The sequence below is a fragment of the Squalius cephalus genome (assembly GCF_949319135.1).
Source record: "Squalius cephalus genome assembly, chromosome: 24".
Lineage (NCBI taxonomy): Eukaryota > Metazoa > Chordata > Actinopteri > Cypriniformes > Leuciscidae > Squalius > Squalius cephalus.
The window spans coordinates 6,302,594-6,319,657 of NC_137145.1; the positions used below are offsets into that span (position 1 = coordinate 6,302,594).

Genomic DNA, 17,064 nt, shown 5'->3' on the forward strand with positions numbered 1-17,064 from the left:
TTAAAAGTCAATTAAAATTCATATATTATACAGTAATAACGGTACATAAGTTAGAGCTTTTTTTTAGCTCATTACAGAAAAAGTACAAGCATCAGTGATAAAAGCCAGGAGGTCTAAAAATATGGTGGAAGTCTTTCGCGATTGGTCAGTCTGAGGCATTGCGTCACCATCAGCTGACTGAAGTGGGCGGGGTCTTTCCATACGATACAGGAAGTGTTATGATTATACACATAAAGCTTTGTATTCCACGATGTCTAAATATGACGAATATATTTAAGAGAATTACACCAAAGCGTCGTTGAAAGCGTTAAGCACTGCGGTGAAATCAGGTAGGAAAGCTATTTTACAATCATTCAAGACTAATCTTACTGTCATTGTTTTTAGCTGGTTGGCCTGTCAATAATGGTGCCACCAGACTCATTTAAGTCAAAGTTAAAGTTTAAAGTCTCGCAGCTTATTTACATATAATGCGTATTAATGTACAACTGTATATATATATAATTACATATATAGGCCCTTAAAAAGTATTTAAACAATTTACTAACATTTAAAATGTATATCAATGAATTAAAAAACAAAATATCAAACCAAGTGGCATTTATTTTATGTTAAACAACACCACCTTTACCAGTTCTGAGAAAAGACCCTGAAGCATTTATTAGCATTTTACAGCAACACTTGATTTCATATCTAATGCAATGGCTTTCAGACATTTTAAATTGTCCAAATCATTGTTGAAACCCCTGGCTTGCAATATAAACTACTGTTTTATCAATCATTAACCTTACAATAGAAATAACTCCACCCTAAGTAAGGAGCTTTATCATCAGTCAGACCCAGTGCAGTGAGACTGAGTGTCTTATTGTTCTGCAGGCAGGAGACAGCATGTCTGAGACCAGTGACTCCAGTCTGACGTCTGAGGAGAGGGTCCGCGCTCTCACTAAACTGGGCAGCTCTGTGGACGTCAGCGAGGATGTGCCGCCCCGCAGATACTTCCGCTCAGGGATGGAAATCATCCGAATGGCCTGCATCTATGCAGAGGAGGGGAATGTCGAGCATGCATTTATTCTTTACAATAAGTACATCACGTAAGTACAGCCAGAACAGGCGGAAAGTGCCAAGTGCCTGGTAGTTTGGTTATTGATTCAACATATCAGATTCATTATACTGTTCCTCTGATGTAAGAAAAAAAAAAAAAGGTGATTTCCATTAGCACAGTACAAAATAATCCCAAAAACTCTCTGTCAAGTTAACCTCAATCTTTTCAAGTTAGTCTCAATCTTTAACCTCAGGAGGTCAAACCAAATTTATTTCTATTTATTTTATATTTTGAGGTTGCAGTTTTTTGCAAACATTTTACTAAAATCTAGAATGTCTAAATACAGTTTTAAACCCTGACTTAAGTGGTTTTGTTATTTACTAGACATAAATTTCTTCATATGCTACAAATAAACATTCAATAAACGTTATATATTCAAATATATTCAAAATAACGTTAATATAAATGATATATATATATATATATTATTTGAAAAGTTATTTTCAAATTAGGATGTTTATTGAAAAACCTGTAAGACATCGAGAATATAAAAAAGTCAACATTCTTGAGAAGAGAGAAACTAAATTTAGGCCGTCTAAATACAGTTTAAACCCCTGATTTGAGTGATTTGTTATTTACTAGAAATATATTTCTTCGTATACTAGAAATAAATTGATAAACATCAAAATTAAATAATTAAAAAAATATTAACAATAACAATAAATGTTATATTATAATATATTATATATAAATAATAAATATCTATAAAAGAATAAATAATGGGTTTTTTTTAAATAATAAAAACGATATTTTGAAATAATTAAATAATGTTCATGCATTTTACTTCCTTTAAGGTTGTTTATTGAAAAACTTCCTAGACATCGGGATTATAAAACAGCCAACATTCCTGAGAAGAAGGAAACGATGAGGGTGAGATTTTTTACATTTTTTTTTTAAAGCTTCATGTGAGAGAATTTCCCTTGCTAACTAACATCCCTTTTTTTCCTTCCACAGAAATTAAAGGAAATCGCCTTCCCCAAAGCTGAGGAACTGAAAAAGTTGCTTCTCAAGCAGTACGATAAAGAACACGCCGAATATCTTGTCCAAAAGGTGGGTTCATTACAGTTACAGTACATTTAGAGGCAGGTTTTTCTTAAATTACACCTGCGAACTAATTGTGTTTTTATTGACGAGTATGTGAACCCTGTCAGAGAGCAGAGGATGAGGCCCAGGCTCGAGAAGTGTCCAGGCAGCAGGAGCTGGAGGCCGAGCGCCAGAGACAGGCCGAGCTGCAGGAGCGTCAGCGCGAGAGGCAGCAGCTCAGCGCCTTTGAGGAGATGATCCGCAGGCAGGAGCTTGAGAAGGAGCGCCAGCGCATAGTGCAGGAGTTCAGCGTCCCGGTGTCACCCACCTCTCCCCGAGATCTCCTGGTGCCTGACGTACCGGGACCTCCACAGGCCTCGTTTTCACCACTGACGCCCCCGGGAGGAACCCCAAACCACGTCTCTCCGAGCTCAGGCCTCCCGGCGTTTGACCGCTCGTTGAAGCCTGGCGTTCCAGTCAGTGCAGGACACAGTGAGAGCTCTCAGTTTGCACTTCCTTATTCATCACTTCACATATGTGGTGGTACTATTACTCTGTTGTCCTGTCATTAGGTTGAGATTATATGTGTGTGTGTGTTGCCTTAGGTGTGTTGGTAAACGGTTTGCGGCAGCTCTTTGTCCCCGCCGAGCTGTGCCAAAGGTTTTTAAAGCTAGCAGACGCCAACACAGCGCGAGCGGTGGAGACCTGTGGGATTCTCTGTGGCAAGCTGGTACGTGCAAAACATTTTCAGACACAACGTAATATAGTTCTAGTTAGGTCAATCTCACAAAAGCATGTCTTATATTTCACCCCAAAATTTAAGGGAAAAAATATTTATATTTTAAATAAAGCCTATTTTTATGACATTATGATTTTTTTATACATATATTTTCATTACAATAAGACGATTTTACCCCAAGTTCTAGTGGATTGTTTACGTTGTAATCTGAATATTCTTTAATAGTAACACTTTGCATTAAGGTTTCATTTGTTAACATTAGTTAGCTAAGAATGAACAATACTTCAACATCATTTATTAATCTTAGTTAATGATATTCTCAACATTTACTACTACATTTTTAAGATTTAATGTTGTACCTGTTAACATTAGTTAACAAAAGTTAATTGGCATTTTTAGTTTGTTAGTTCATGCATTAACTAATGTTGACAAATGAGACCTTATTGTAAAGTTTTAGCTTTTTAATAAAGTAAAACATTACTGTAATACAATCATTTTTAATATCAGCGTAATATAGAGATAATACTGCCATGATGTATTAATAATTTACCATTTAAATAATATACTATATGTAATAATAAGACATCTAAGCACATTTTTATTGTAACATAAATTTTAAATTATTATTTGTATTAGTATTAAATTGTATTCATACAATGGTACTATTTGTCTTTAATTTATTAGTTAATTTAAATAAGAAATAATTATATATATTATTTATATATATATATAAGTGGAGTTTTTCTTTTTCAAGTTTTTCAGGATTCTTTGTTGAATAGAAAGTTCGAAAGAATTTTCAGCATTTATTTGAAATTGAAATCTTTTGTAACATTATAAAGGTCTTTACCGTCACTTCTGATCAATTTAATGCATTCTTGCTGAATAAAAGTATTCATTTCTTTCAAAAAACAAACAAAAAATCTTTCTGACGGCAAACTTTTAAACTGTAGTGTACATAAAACTCACATAATACCTCTTGAATATAATTTAATTTGGGCAAACTGCAATCTTAATAAATCTGTGGTATTATGAGTAAAGCACAAAACAGTGTGCTTGTGTTCGCAGATGAAGAACGCCTTCACAGTGACACACGTGATCGTGCCCAAGCAGAGTGGAGGACCAGATTACTGTGACACGGAGAACGAGGAGGAGCTTTTCCTGATCCAGGATCAGAACGACCTCATTACACTGGGCTGGATTCATGTATGGAGTTTTCCTTACTGAAAGCATGACTTATAATATGACGATTATGTATCTTGTCAATAATCAATCTCTCTTTTTCTATTCTGTAAGACCCATCCGACCCAGACGGCCTTTTTATCCAGTGTGGACATGCACACACATTGCTCTTATCAGATGATGCTTCCAGAGTCTATAGCCATTGTGTGCTCACCTAAATTTAACGAGTATGTTTTCAGCTATACGTTGTGCTAGTTATTTTGGGTGATAGTTAGCAGGTAAAATGGAGCAATAACAGTCTGATAACATGTGCTCCAGGACGGGCTACTTTCGGCTGACAGACAACGGGATGGATGAGATCTCTTCCTGCAAACAAAGAGGATTCCACCCGCATCCAAAGGAGCCGCCCCTGTTCTCCGTGAGTAATGCCTTATTAGTGAGTTAAACAAGGGGTTTTCAAACTGGGCTCCAGGGAGTGCTAGGGGAAAAGTGGAAAAGTATAAAGAAAAACAGTGTACTTTTTTTTTTTTTAAATAATAAAAATAACTAAATAAAATAATCAAAAATAAAACACTGATTAAAACAAATTGAATTTAATAAATAAAACATCTAAGTAAATAATACAAAGCAGTAATATAGTAAAAAGAAAACAACGTAATAATGTAACAATACAAACTAAATATTTTTCTTATACTATTTTAAGTATATGAAAACCTTTCTGTTAATAGAAATAAAGCAGTTTTTTTACTGTACAAAAGCATAATTTTTTTTGCAGATATTTAGAAAACATGCTAAGTTCACCTACTCGTTTCTCTGAAAAACAATGCTACTGCCAGTTTTTTTTTACTTTGAATTGTGCGTTCTGTGTCAGAACGTCTGTTTTTGTTTTGGTCTGTGTGATCTCGCCAATAGTAAACTTACCACGTACAGGTGAAACTCGAAAATTTAGAATATCGTGCAACAGTTCATTTATTTCAGTAATTCAACTTCAAAGGTGAAACTAATATATAGAAAATTACATGCAAAGTGAGATATTTCAAGCCTTTATTTGTTATAATTTTGATGATTATGGCTTACAGCTTATGAACATTTTCAAAATTTCTGAGATTTTGAATTTGGGGTTTTCATAAGCTGTAAGCCATAATCATCGAAATTATAACAAATAAAGGCTTGAAATATCTCACTTTGCATGTAGTGAGTCTATATAATATATTAGTTTCACATTTTAAGTTGAATTACTGAAATAAATGAACTTTTGCTCGATATTCAAATTTTTCGAGTTTCACCTGTAGTATTTCAACACCCCGGGTTGCCAGTTGGTGGAAATTACACCATATAGAAGCCAGCAAACAAACTAGGTCCAAGGTCGCAGATTCCACCTGACCTAAAATGCCTCGGCATCCATCTAAAAATCTCTATGAACGGGAGAATATTAAAACCTGGATGCATCAACTTGCATCATAAGGCTCGTCGCCTTCATTTGTCAATTGTGCTCATTCCTGTTGCATTTTGTCAAACTGGCATCCCGCATGAGCGTGGAGTCTAAGGAGGAGAGCCGGGAAAGACAACTCTCCAATATTTTGAATTTGGACTGCAGACAGTACCTATTTCAACTACTGTATTACATAGGGGTGTAACGGTACGCAAAAATCACGGTTCGGTACGTACCTCGGTTTTAAAGTCACGGTTCGGTTTATTTTCGGTACAGTAAGGAAAAGAAATGCAAACATTTAACTGCAGGTTGTTTATTACTATAAACTTTTTTAACAATTTGTTTACACTTTTTTAAACACTTTTTAATATAATAAAATATATATAAAATAAAAAAAAGAATAAGAAATAAAATACTGCTGCAAAGTTCTCCACTAAATAAAATAATCTGTCTCAAACCAATATCACATAATAAATTTAATGAAAAATATAAATAAATAACTATGATTACAGTTTAGCATTACCAATCCCAGCTTGTAGGCCTGCTCATATTTAAAAATTAAGACTGGGAAAAAAAAATGAACTTTAATTGCACAATTTGCTGTAATTAATTGCAATTCCTCCAAGCTTGTAATCATCAATAATTAAACTTATAATCACCTAATTAAATGAAACACCGGGGAAAAAAAGGAACAGAAAATAGCCCTATATTAAAATAATATTAAACATATATATCAATGTATTATTATTTTTCAATAATCAATCAACAATCAATTTAAGATTTTTTTTTCTTTTTCTTATTTTTTTTACTAATTATCAAAATAAAATATATTCCTACAAAGCTATTATTACCAGAGCATGTGATCAGAGCAGGTCATTTTACCATTGTTGCCAGCATGACTATACCAGCTCAGCAAACAGAAGTCCACTACTGAGAAATTTCACCTTATTTGAGCGGACTTTGCTTTTCCAGTGCGTGATCGGTACGTGATCGGTACATGATTGGAGTGTTTGGGCCGTTAACGACAGAGCAGAACGCGCAGCGCAAACACGGAGTCGAACATTGAACATTGAGCAGAGAGCGCAGCGCGCAGACCATGGCGCAGACACACACACACACACACGCGCGCGGAACGGAGAGTGCGGCGGCGCACACGGAGCGGAAAAACTTTTTTTCCGCCCTGCAGTCGATTTCATTGGTTTAGGTTAGAGTGACGACGGGTAAAACTGGTAAACCTTTAGAATCAGCTGCAGGGCGGGATTTGCGCTGAACGCGGAGACTTCCGCCACTTAATATGTTCGTGTGGAAACACGAAAATGTACCTATGTTCCGCACACAAAATATTGCATTTGGTCATTCGGTACACACGTGCACCGAACCGAAAGCCCTGTACCGAAACGGTTCGGTACGAATACACGTACCGTTACACCCCTAGTATTACATACTGCACCTTTAACTGGAAAAAAACAGAAAAATTTTTAATTTTTTTAAAAATATTTAAACCTATTAAAACGAAATTACTAAAAATTCAACTACAATTAACAAGAAAACTAAAAATATAAAGATAAAAGCTAATTCAAAATATTAATAAAGCCATAATAAAAAACTAAAAGAACACTACACTATGGTAGTATGTGATTTCTGATGCATGTCGCTGTATCAAGTTCCTGCCCATTCTCAATCACAAGCACAGCTATCAGTCATGACATAACAACCCATTTTTCAAGCATCAAATAACTAACTAAAAATAAACTTACTGGAAAGACGAACACCTCAACATACGTCAGTGTGTTAATGGGATTTCTTTAGTTTGGCTCGGACTTATACTGCAGCCAGCCACCAGGGGGGCGATGTTTTCGGCTGCGTCCGAAATCACACACTGTATAGTAGGCGAAAAACAGTATGTAACAAAAAAAGTATGTCCGAATTCACAATACTCATTAAAGAGTAGACAAAAAGTAAAGTACCCGGATGACCTACTTCTTGAGATTCTGAAGTGTGCAAACGATGGACACTTTACTATCCCATGAGGCCACAGGAGAGGATTTGTGAATGGCAGGGAAGCAACGCAACTAATACTGGCAGCTCACATGACTGGATTACATACTACACACACACACTAATACTTTATAGAACATGATTTTTTTCGGTCTTTAAGTAATTTCGAAAATAAGTACCTACTCGAGAGGATGCGATTTCAGACGCAGCCCTAAAGATCGCAATCTTTAGATCCATATAAAAGATTGAAAACCCCTGATTTTTGAAAACCCCTGATCTTAGGAAACCTCATTGAACTTCACTACTTAATTCAATTTGAATGATCTAACTGTGTCCTCCGCCATATTGTATGTGCACCATATAGAAGGTTTTGTGTCTGTTTTGTGTTCAGGCTAGTCAACACGTCATCATCACAGACGGAAGTGTGGCCATGCTGGATTTGCGGTGATGTCATCGCTGCTGCTTTGAAACATGTGCCTTTGCTCTTGACCTCACAGTGACCGATAAGCTTGCCAAGGAGCTTCTAATGGGTCAAAAAAGTCCAGCGCCGATCATTGCTACACTTGGCCTCTATTATCGTGTCTTAGCAGTCTGTATTTATTGGATTAATTCCCGAAAAATAATTTCCAAATGTGACCAATAAAAGCTTAAAGTTGAGGTGCGTAATTTTTAAAACCGGCAGCATCAAGCGTGTTTGCGTAAATAAAGATAAGATCTCATGAAAGCATAACAGAACAATAGAAATGCATGGCTTCTGTGAGCTTCCATTTATTTAAAAAAGGTTCATTCTGTTTGATGTTGTAAAAATTACACACTTCACCTAAAAACAAGTTTTAGTATTCACTTCACAACAAAAAGTTTTACAGTACAAATATCTAAACATTCTTAAATCAAGAAACATTTACTTGTGTAACCCCCATTTACAGATATTCTTGTTTTAAGCATAAACTCGCTTAATTTTGATAAAGTTTTCAGAAAACAAGACATAATATCTTCGTGATTTTCGTTCTCAAATATAAGTATCTTGATTTATGAATTGCTGTTTATATTAATGTAAAGGAAAACCAGACAAAATACCAAGGAAATTTGTTTTTTTCTCACTTATGCCGTCCACTTAATAGTGTACTACTGTTATATTTGATTTAAATATGCAGTTGTTTTAGTTCTGCCTCTGTTCATACTGGAAATGATTCAGACCTTTATGTTGGTCATATGCCATTGCAACCAGTTTCAGACAGACTGGTTTCTGTATTTACCTTAACACATGGCAATGAATCATTCAGACTGTTAAAGGTCCAGAAATTGTGTCATCATTTACTCACCCTCATGTTGTTCCAAGCCTGTATGAGTTTCTTTCTTCTGTTGAACACAAAGGAAGATATTTTGAAGAATGTTTGTAACCAAACAGTTGACGGTGGCCATTAACTTCCATAGTATGGAAGTCAATGGGGTCCAATTCTTCACAATATCTTCCTTTGTGTTCAGCAGAAGAAAGAACTTGAGGGTGAGTTTTCATTTTTGAGTGAAATATCCCTTTAACACGATGGAAGATGTAAATAGGGAGCAAAAACATTAATTGTCATGTTCTTTCAGCCAGACTATTCTCTGTTGCTTTCCATAACAAATTGTTGTTGGACTTTTTATTTTGTATGTCATTTTCAAAAGGTTCATTTGAAGGTTCTGAAGCTTTGCATATTTTACTAGTTAAATGCAAACATATCTGGTTCATGTGAAATATTATCTATAAAGGCAAGAGACACTACAAGGAAAACCATTGTCAGTAGAATTGGTCAGTTTTGAGATTTTGGGCTATTTTGCTTCTTTCAGACCAATGAAAAGATTGCATTTAAAATACACATTTAGGTGTTTACTTCATAACACTTGCCCCTGGTTTCACAGACAAAGCTTAAGCTAGTCTGAGACTGAAATGCATGTTTGAGCTGGTTTAAATTAAAGCAAATTACACTGATATATCTTAAAATATGTTCCTAATTGAACTAAGGCCTAATCCTTGCTTAATTTAAGCCCCGTCTGTGAAACCAGGCCTTAATATGTCAACAAAATGAAACATGGATTGGGTTTATCCAACGTTCAGATTTCTGTTCTGGAAATGTTGCAAATATGTGTATATTTAATTATATAATGGCTCATTTTCATATTTAAACATAACATTTCAGAAATACAAAACAGTTGTTTTAATGTACTGTGATTAATCCACTGTGGTGATATCTATTAGTGAAAATATTTACCCTTTCACATCACCTGTGGTGTTTTTTGCCTTAAGTTGTATTAAAGGCTTTGAAAACTAGCATTCTTTTTATTTCACTTATGGACTGAAAATAAATAATATGTTTATTGCTTAACAACGTTCACTGTGGGGGTATACCATTAATGTTTACATGTATGGTAAGCTACTTAAAGGGATAGTTCACCTAAAAATGAAAACGTTGTCATCATTTACTCACCCTCAAGTTGCTCCAAACCTGTATGAGTTTCTTCTGTTGAACTCAAAAGAAGATATTTAAAAGAATGTTGGTAATAAAACAGTTGACGGTAGTAAATGACTTCCACAGTAGAAAAAATAAATACTTTGGAAAGCATTGGCTAGCATCAACTATCTGGTTACCAGAATTCTTCAAAATATCTCCTTTTGTGTTCAGCGGAAGAAAGAAACTCATAAAGGTTTGGAACAACTTGAGGGTGAGTAAATGATGACAGAATATTCATTTTTGGGTGAACTAATCTCTTACATCGAAGTTCATGCAAATGCGGTCGCTAGTCAAATAGGTGGCGATAGCGAGTCTCTGGTTATTTGTTCAGTGGAAATAATGCGAAGGCGAAGAAGATACTGTTCCTGCGTGCGATGTGACGACGTTCACTTGTTATTAAATGGATTTTCGTTATTATTTTTGATTAAGTGATTGTAAACACCAACATTTACCGCGAGCTATTGATATAATAGGCTAAGACATCCCAATGGTATTCAATTAGAGAAAAAAACGAATACTTAGCGTAGAGGCTAACGTAAACAACGTCTTGCGTAATTGTGCTTAAGCTCACTGTAAAATAAGAGTTTCATCTATTAAAATAGAAATATGGAAGAGTCCAAAGAGAAAGCTTTGAGTCTGATGTCTGGTATTACCACAGTCGCTGTCAGGAAACCTGTAGAGGAGACTGAGAGGCCGAAGAGAAAGATTCTCGATGAAGATCAATATATAGAGGTAAGACGATGTTATATACTGTTATTATACAACGGATGCCCTGAAATAATTCATAGTATTATACTTAATCGTTTAATAATTCATTGAGTTATACCGTTTTAATGTCAGTGTGGAGTTTGGTTTTGAAATGTGTTTTTTGAACTGGTAACCATCAACACCATAAACATAGTTTACACAAAGTACCAAACCCCCAGCAACAGCAGCTTGAGTTATGTGTCACCTATAAACACACTTAAATCTGCATAGATTCTTCTGTCTTGATTTGCTAATGACACGTATATCTGTCACAATTTCTCCTGTAGAGTTTGGAGAAGATCATCCAGAGGGACTTTTTCCCAGATGTCTCCAAACTTCAAGCGCAGAAGGATTATCTGGAGGCGGAGGAGAATGGAGATCTGGAGCGGATGAGAGAGATAGCCATCAAATACGGGGCTGCGATGGCTAAATACACCCCACGCACCTATGTGCCCCGTGAGAGACATGGTTGATTATTAATGATAATCACTACTGTGTTTTGCACATCATCAATTACCTGCTGACTCATCATTTTATTCCTATTTAGACGTGACACCGTCAATATTTGAGACCCCAGATGGCCGAAGTGCATCTCCCTCGTCTTCACACGGCAAACACAGATCAGCAAAAGAGGATGGTAAGTGACTGCAAATTCTGCTGAACACAGAAGATATTTTGAAGAATGTTGGTAACCAAACGGTTGACAGGTATGAAAGCGAGGCTGTGAGGGAAAGACTTGAAGTGTTTTCAGTGGCATCCGCTATAAAAAGCTTTATAAAGCTCCTAGATCACTTATAATTTTCCACAGCTCATGTTGCCTGGAGTTTTTTGTCTACTGAAATTTCTTGGAAAGATATTTTTGCAGTGTTATACACAATAAATAACAGCACAACCCAATACCACATCCCTCACAACCTGTAAATGATGACAGAATTACATTGTTTTTGGGTGAACTATCCCTTTAAGTACATTAAAACAATTATGTATAAATGCAAATGTGGCATTATCAAATATTCACACATACATTTTCACCATGTTTTTAGGGTATAATATATATATATATATATATATATATAAACCAAGCAAATTATTTATGAATAAACTCTTCTGAAAAAACCTTCAGAATATAGACCGGAATAAACTGTAAACTTTGGTGTTTGTAAGTGCTACTGAAGTGATTTCTGGCTCAGTGCATAAGAAAAAAAAAACTCATTTTGAGAAAATGGCATTTATTTATATAGTGACATCTTAAAAATGCTTCTTTTTGATAATTTTAAAGCTATACGAGATATGTTACAGGCGTTCTTTGTTATTTTTCTGGAAAAGATGGTGAAAAGGTCCTTCCGTCCCTGGACCATTTTCTCGCTAAAAACACGAGTGAGGACAACGCATCCTTTGAGCAGATAATGGAGCTTGCGGAGGACAAGAACAAGTTGAGGCATTCGTGGCTCTATGAGGCGGAGAATGAATTCAAAGAGGTACAACAGCTACTGCACAATGCATATCATTGAGTTTTGTGTTGTTGAGTCTTGTTTTGAGTTCTGATGATGCTTATTGTCCTGTCGTTTGAAGAGGCATGAGCAGAACCTCGCTCTACCATCCTCGGAGCAGCAGGCGCTGGAGTGCACCAAGGCAGGACTGGAAACATGGCAGTACAAGGCCAAAAATGCACTCATGTACTATCCTGATGGTAACGTTTTCCATTGAGGAGCCCCATAAGTTTATCATTGCATTTTCTCAACTATTAATACCATGATAATGAGTAGGCCTGGGTAGTATTTTGAATTAAAAAAAAAAATGTTTTAATCATTTAATTATTATCGATGTTAAAAACAGTTATGATGCTTAGCATTTTCGTGGATTCTTTGATAATAATAATTCATTACATTTATGTAGCGCTTTTCTCTGCACTCAAATTGCTTATTAAAGTTCAAAAGAACAGCATTTTATTTGAAATAGAAATATTTTGTAACATTATAAATCCCTTTACTGAGACTCCTGATCAATTTAATGTGTCGTGTCCTAGTTGAATAAAAGTATTGATTTCACAAAAAAAAAATATATATATTACTCACCCCAAACATTTGAACTAAAAAAATTTAAATATATATATATATATATATATATATATATATATATATATATATATATATATATATATATGATTTTATATACATATTGTATAAACATATTTACTTAACTTAAAATTTGATATATATTACATTTTTTAAATTAAGCTAATAGGCCTGGAGCCATACAGTAAAATGCCTGTTTCTTTTGTTCCCCAAAAGGTGAAAGAGACGACACACTGTTCAAGAAGCCACGGGAGGTCCTGTACCAGAACACACGGTTTGATATCGACCCCTTCAGTAAAGCCCTGAACAAATCCCAAATCCAGCAAGCTGCTGCACTCAATGCACAGGTAACACTGATTTCTGCATCTCATCGGTCAGCTTCAGATCATAAAAACACTTCCATGAAAAATGACTAAATTAATTGCGTATTTCTCTTCTTTGCCTTCTGTCTAGTTTAAACAAGGCAAGGTTGGTCCGGACGGCAAAGATCTCCTGGCTCATGAATCCCCCAAAGTAAATGGCTACGGATTTGAGGGAGAAGCCTCCCCTGCTCCTGGTGAGTTAAGAGAGAGGACACTATTTTTATTTATTAGTTGATTGCTTGATATCAGCTCATTAATATTTTTTTTTGTAGTTTTAGAAAGATATTTATAGCTTATCACTAGGGTTGTCAAACACTCATATACAAGTACACGTGTCATGTTTTTCTGAATGGCTTGTTTGTTCTTAAGGTATTGCAGAGTCTCCGCTGATGACATGGGGTGAGATCGAAAGCACCCCGTTTCGTCTGGACGGCTCAGAAACGCCCCTTGTGGAGAGAAGTCACGGCCCATCGTTCAAGGTTCAGTTCATTTCTAGCTAGCAAACAGAAATGGCTGTTTTCATGCACTTGTGTATATAAACACAATATTTCAGTTTTATTGATCCTCAATAATTTTTTTTTAAAAAACACATAAAATTTACTGTCCAACATTTCAGTAAAAATGCTGAATGCTTATTTGCATGGATGTTTTCTAGATTCCAGAGCCTGGGAGAAGAGAGCGTTTGGGACTGAAAATGGCCAATGAGGCTGCGGCCAAAAACAGAGCTAAGAAACAGGAGGCGCTGCGCAAAGTCACTGAAAACCTTGCCAGGTAAAGAAAAAGTATTGAGGCATATAGTCTGAGACTGTAAAAACTGCTTATATTTTACCTTTGTTTCTAGTTTAATCAGCATTTTTTTTTTATTACAAATTATCAGTATAACAATTTAAGTGAAAAGTTGTATTGAAAAATTAACAAGAATTTTCACATGTATTTGTTCACCCCCCAGTTGCTTTAATGACGACAGCACTCAGCCGCAAAATATATTCATCTTATCAAACTTTCATTTTCTTTGTTTTATTTAAAAAAAAACTTTTGAAATTGATTTTAATTCCCTAGAATTGCATTGTGGTTTTCTTTTGAAAAAACAACACCACTGTAATTAAGCTCTAAAATAGTGTTTAGACAAAGACATTTTTCCTAATGCTTTTTCCGAATTTTCCTCCATTGTGATTTTTCGGATATTACCTTTCATGTAGTGTGTAATATAGCTGTTTGTGAATGTAAACTGTCTGCAAAGTTTCAAAGGTCAAAGTGCACAAGTTATTGAGTTATTGTCTCCCAAAAGAAAGAACCGATTTAAAACTTCCTTGAAAAGAGTAATCAGAATTGCCAGTTTTAAAGGGGTGGTATAATGCCCCTTTTTACAAGATGTAAAATAAGTCTTTGATGTCCCCAGATTGTGTATGTGAAGTTTTAGCTCAAAATATTTACAGCATGTTAAAAATGTCCCTTTTTGAGGGTGAGCAAAAACACATCGTTTTGTGTGTCCCTTTAAATGCAAATGTATTATCAAATCCTATTACCTCTTCTCAACATGGACTTCACCCCCCTTGTTGTGTGTTCCCGGAGGCAGGGTTTATGTAAATGTTAGGGTTAGTGATGTCACTAACCCGATAGGAAGCTTGTGTAGTCCCTACCAGCCGTTTGTTGTAGTCCTTAAAAAATGATTTCTTTAAAAGCGAATATCTCCCTTTGCTTTGAACTTTGAGCATCGTGACTTTGCAGATGTATTTTATGCTCAAACAGCAACATTACACACTAACTAAAGTTAAAAAAGTAAAATCATAATCAACCACCCCTTTAAGGTCCTTGCACACGGAGTCCGAAATTTTCGCACGTTAAAAAATAAATACGACCCCACGACGTTGCGTCATCACGTTTACACACTGCCTCCGAAACTTTTGTCCATCATAAAAAAATTCGAAGCAAGCATTTTGAGAGGGGTTTTGACAATTCAGAGCCACCGAATGACGAATATGAAAAAACACATATGAAAATTTGGCACTCAGTGTGCAAGGACCTGAACTTCCTACGTAGGTTTGTAACATGAATGCATAATATGGTCTTCATTGGCTGCCTAAATGTCTAAATTTTTTCTGATCATTTATACGCATTACTCTTTTCCAGCCTCACTCCGAAGGGACTGAGCCCCGCAGCGCTGTCTCCCGCCCTCCAGCGTCTAGTGAACAAATCGTCCAGTAAATACACAGATAAAGCCCTGAGGGCCAGCTACACCCCATCACCTGCGCACAGAGGTGTCGGCTCGAAGACTCCTCTCGGAGGCCTGACCGCTTCCTCCATCACACCAACACCCGGAAAAGCCATAACACCGGCCGCCCAGGACCCGGCCTCCATCACAGACAACCTCCTACAGCTGCCGAAGCGGAGGAAAGCCTCAGATTACTTCTGAAACTAAACACTTCACAAAGACATGGGCAGGGTTTCATATTTATTCTTTTTTTTTTAATCACTTCTTTCTTTTAAAAAACTGTGAATCTGAATTAATCATCGGTGTTTCAGATATCTTATTTTTTAGACTGCCTGCAACTTAAAACATGTACAGTTTTTACTTTTAATTTTTTTTTTTTTGCTTTATATTTTTAATTTTGCTAGCATATGTCGTTTTTCAGCATCATCCACATCAAGTGATTCTTGTGTGAATCAGACTTTCATTTGATCCACAAGTGCTCCAGAACTTTACTGCTCTTGATTTGTTTTCAGTGCTCCTGAATTTTGTGCATCTTTTATGATGTTGAAGACTTGCATGATCTCAGGGGCACAATAAAGAGGAGTTCTACAGTTTAACCTTTTCAACGTCCTTATTTTACATGATCCATTTGTTGAACCCATCTTTGGGTTGGAGGCTGGATTCGTACACTATACGTCGAGACAGACTCCCTTAACGAAGTTACTCTCTGCAGGGTTCTCACAGGTCCTTGAAAATAAACACGCATAGATACAATTTATTTTGTGCAAGAAGTTTTCTGGAAAAAAAATTCCATATTATTCCCTCCGGTCCGCTAATGTGTTATTTCGTCAACACTTTGTGGCCTATGCATATTAGCTTGCTTGATTTACCTTAGTTACCTGCATTTACGCTTTACGTTAAGTGTTTCCCATGAGGTACATTGTGTTGTACGTTGACATGGCGTTCACGTGCGCAAAACTGTAACAATGTATCTTAAAAGGTAACACGATGTAACCTTGCTCTCACTTGAAATCTGTCCCCACATTAAGTCCTTGAATTTGAGGGTATTGGGCCTGGAAAGTCCTTGAAAGGTCCTTGAATTTGAAGTTAGCCAAGGTGTGGGAACCCTGTCTCTGTGATTGCAGTGTTTGACAGAAGAAAGGAAATGTGTTTTTGTACATATCCTTTCACTGCACGCAAAGGTGGCAAAGCACCATTTTATTAGGTGAAGCTGCTGATTTGTCTGGGAACTGCCAGTGTTGCGTAGATCAGACTGACACGTTTAAAGCCGGGAGGAAACACTTCATTTATTACATGACACGCTGCAAATGAGCCTCATTAAGACAGGACTCACCTATTATATGATGTCGAGACAGACTCTCCTTATTCTCACATAGTTTTTGACTGCATTACACCTCAGTGTTTGACAGGAGAAAGAATCATGTCTTTTTGTAGATATCTTTTCACAGCTAACAAGAGGATGAAGAACAGGCCGTTAATAGTGTCTGTGGAGAACTTCTATCTAAGAGGAACGGTGTGAAGAAAGACTCTCGAAGGCTCCACTAAATCCTCACCAAACTCGGCTTCTCTGTGTACATCCAAATAGACATTGAAGCAAAAGAGATCAATAAAGCATTTAAAGCAGGTAATGTGATATTATGTGTTGTTCAGTAATTTATACATTGCATTCTGACATCTCAAGCTAAGTTAATACAATTGGTCCCAAATTA

At 36.0% G+C, this 17,064-nt stretch overlaps 2 protein-coding genes across 3 annotated transcripts; both read left to right on the forward strand.

Moving 5' to 3' along the window:
* Positions 1 to 175: 175 nt before the first annotated feature.
* On the forward strand, positions 176 to 9,837 carry stambpa (STAM binding protein a). Of its 2 annotated transcripts, XR_013820055.1 has the most exons (11): positions 176 to 329; positions 874 to 1,088; positions 1,894 to 1,969; positions 2,054 to 2,149; positions 2,251 to 2,614; positions 2,728 to 2,852; positions 3,927 to 4,064; positions 4,155 to 4,267; positions 4,359 to 4,458; positions 7,862 to 8,812; positions 8,956 to 9,830. XR_013820055.1 is itself a non-coding variant. In XM_079861736.1 (10 exons), the coding sequence occupies exons 2-10, from the start codon at positions 886 to 888 to the stop codon at positions 7,916 to 7,918; spliced, it is 1,272 nt and encodes a 423-aa protein (XP_079717862.1). In that variant the 5' UTR covers positions 176 to 329; positions 874 to 885; the 3' UTR covers positions 7,919 to 9,837. The 2 variants fall into 2 exon arrangements, 1 of the variants encoding a protein (XP_079717862.1); XM_079861736.1 differs by having other exon boundaries at positions 7,862 to 9,837.
* A 451-nt stretch (positions 9,838 to 10,288) lies between these two features.
* Positions 10,289 to 16,987, forward strand: ess2 (ess-2 splicing factor homolog). The gene is made up of 10 exons (XM_079862104.1): positions 10,289 to 10,691; positions 10,994 to 11,162; positions 11,254 to 11,343; positions 12,033 to 12,184; positions 12,279 to 12,396; positions 12,998 to 13,128; positions 13,235 to 13,337; positions 13,513 to 13,622; positions 13,799 to 13,914; positions 15,274 to 16,987. The coding sequence occupies exons 1-10, from the start codon at positions 10,566 to 10,568 to the stop codon at positions 15,554 to 15,556; spliced, it is 1,398 nt and encodes a 465-aa protein (XP_079718230.1). The 5' UTR covers positions 10,289 to 10,565; the 3' UTR covers positions 15,557 to 16,987.
* The last annotated feature ends 77 nt before the right edge of the window (positions 16,988 to 17,064 follow it).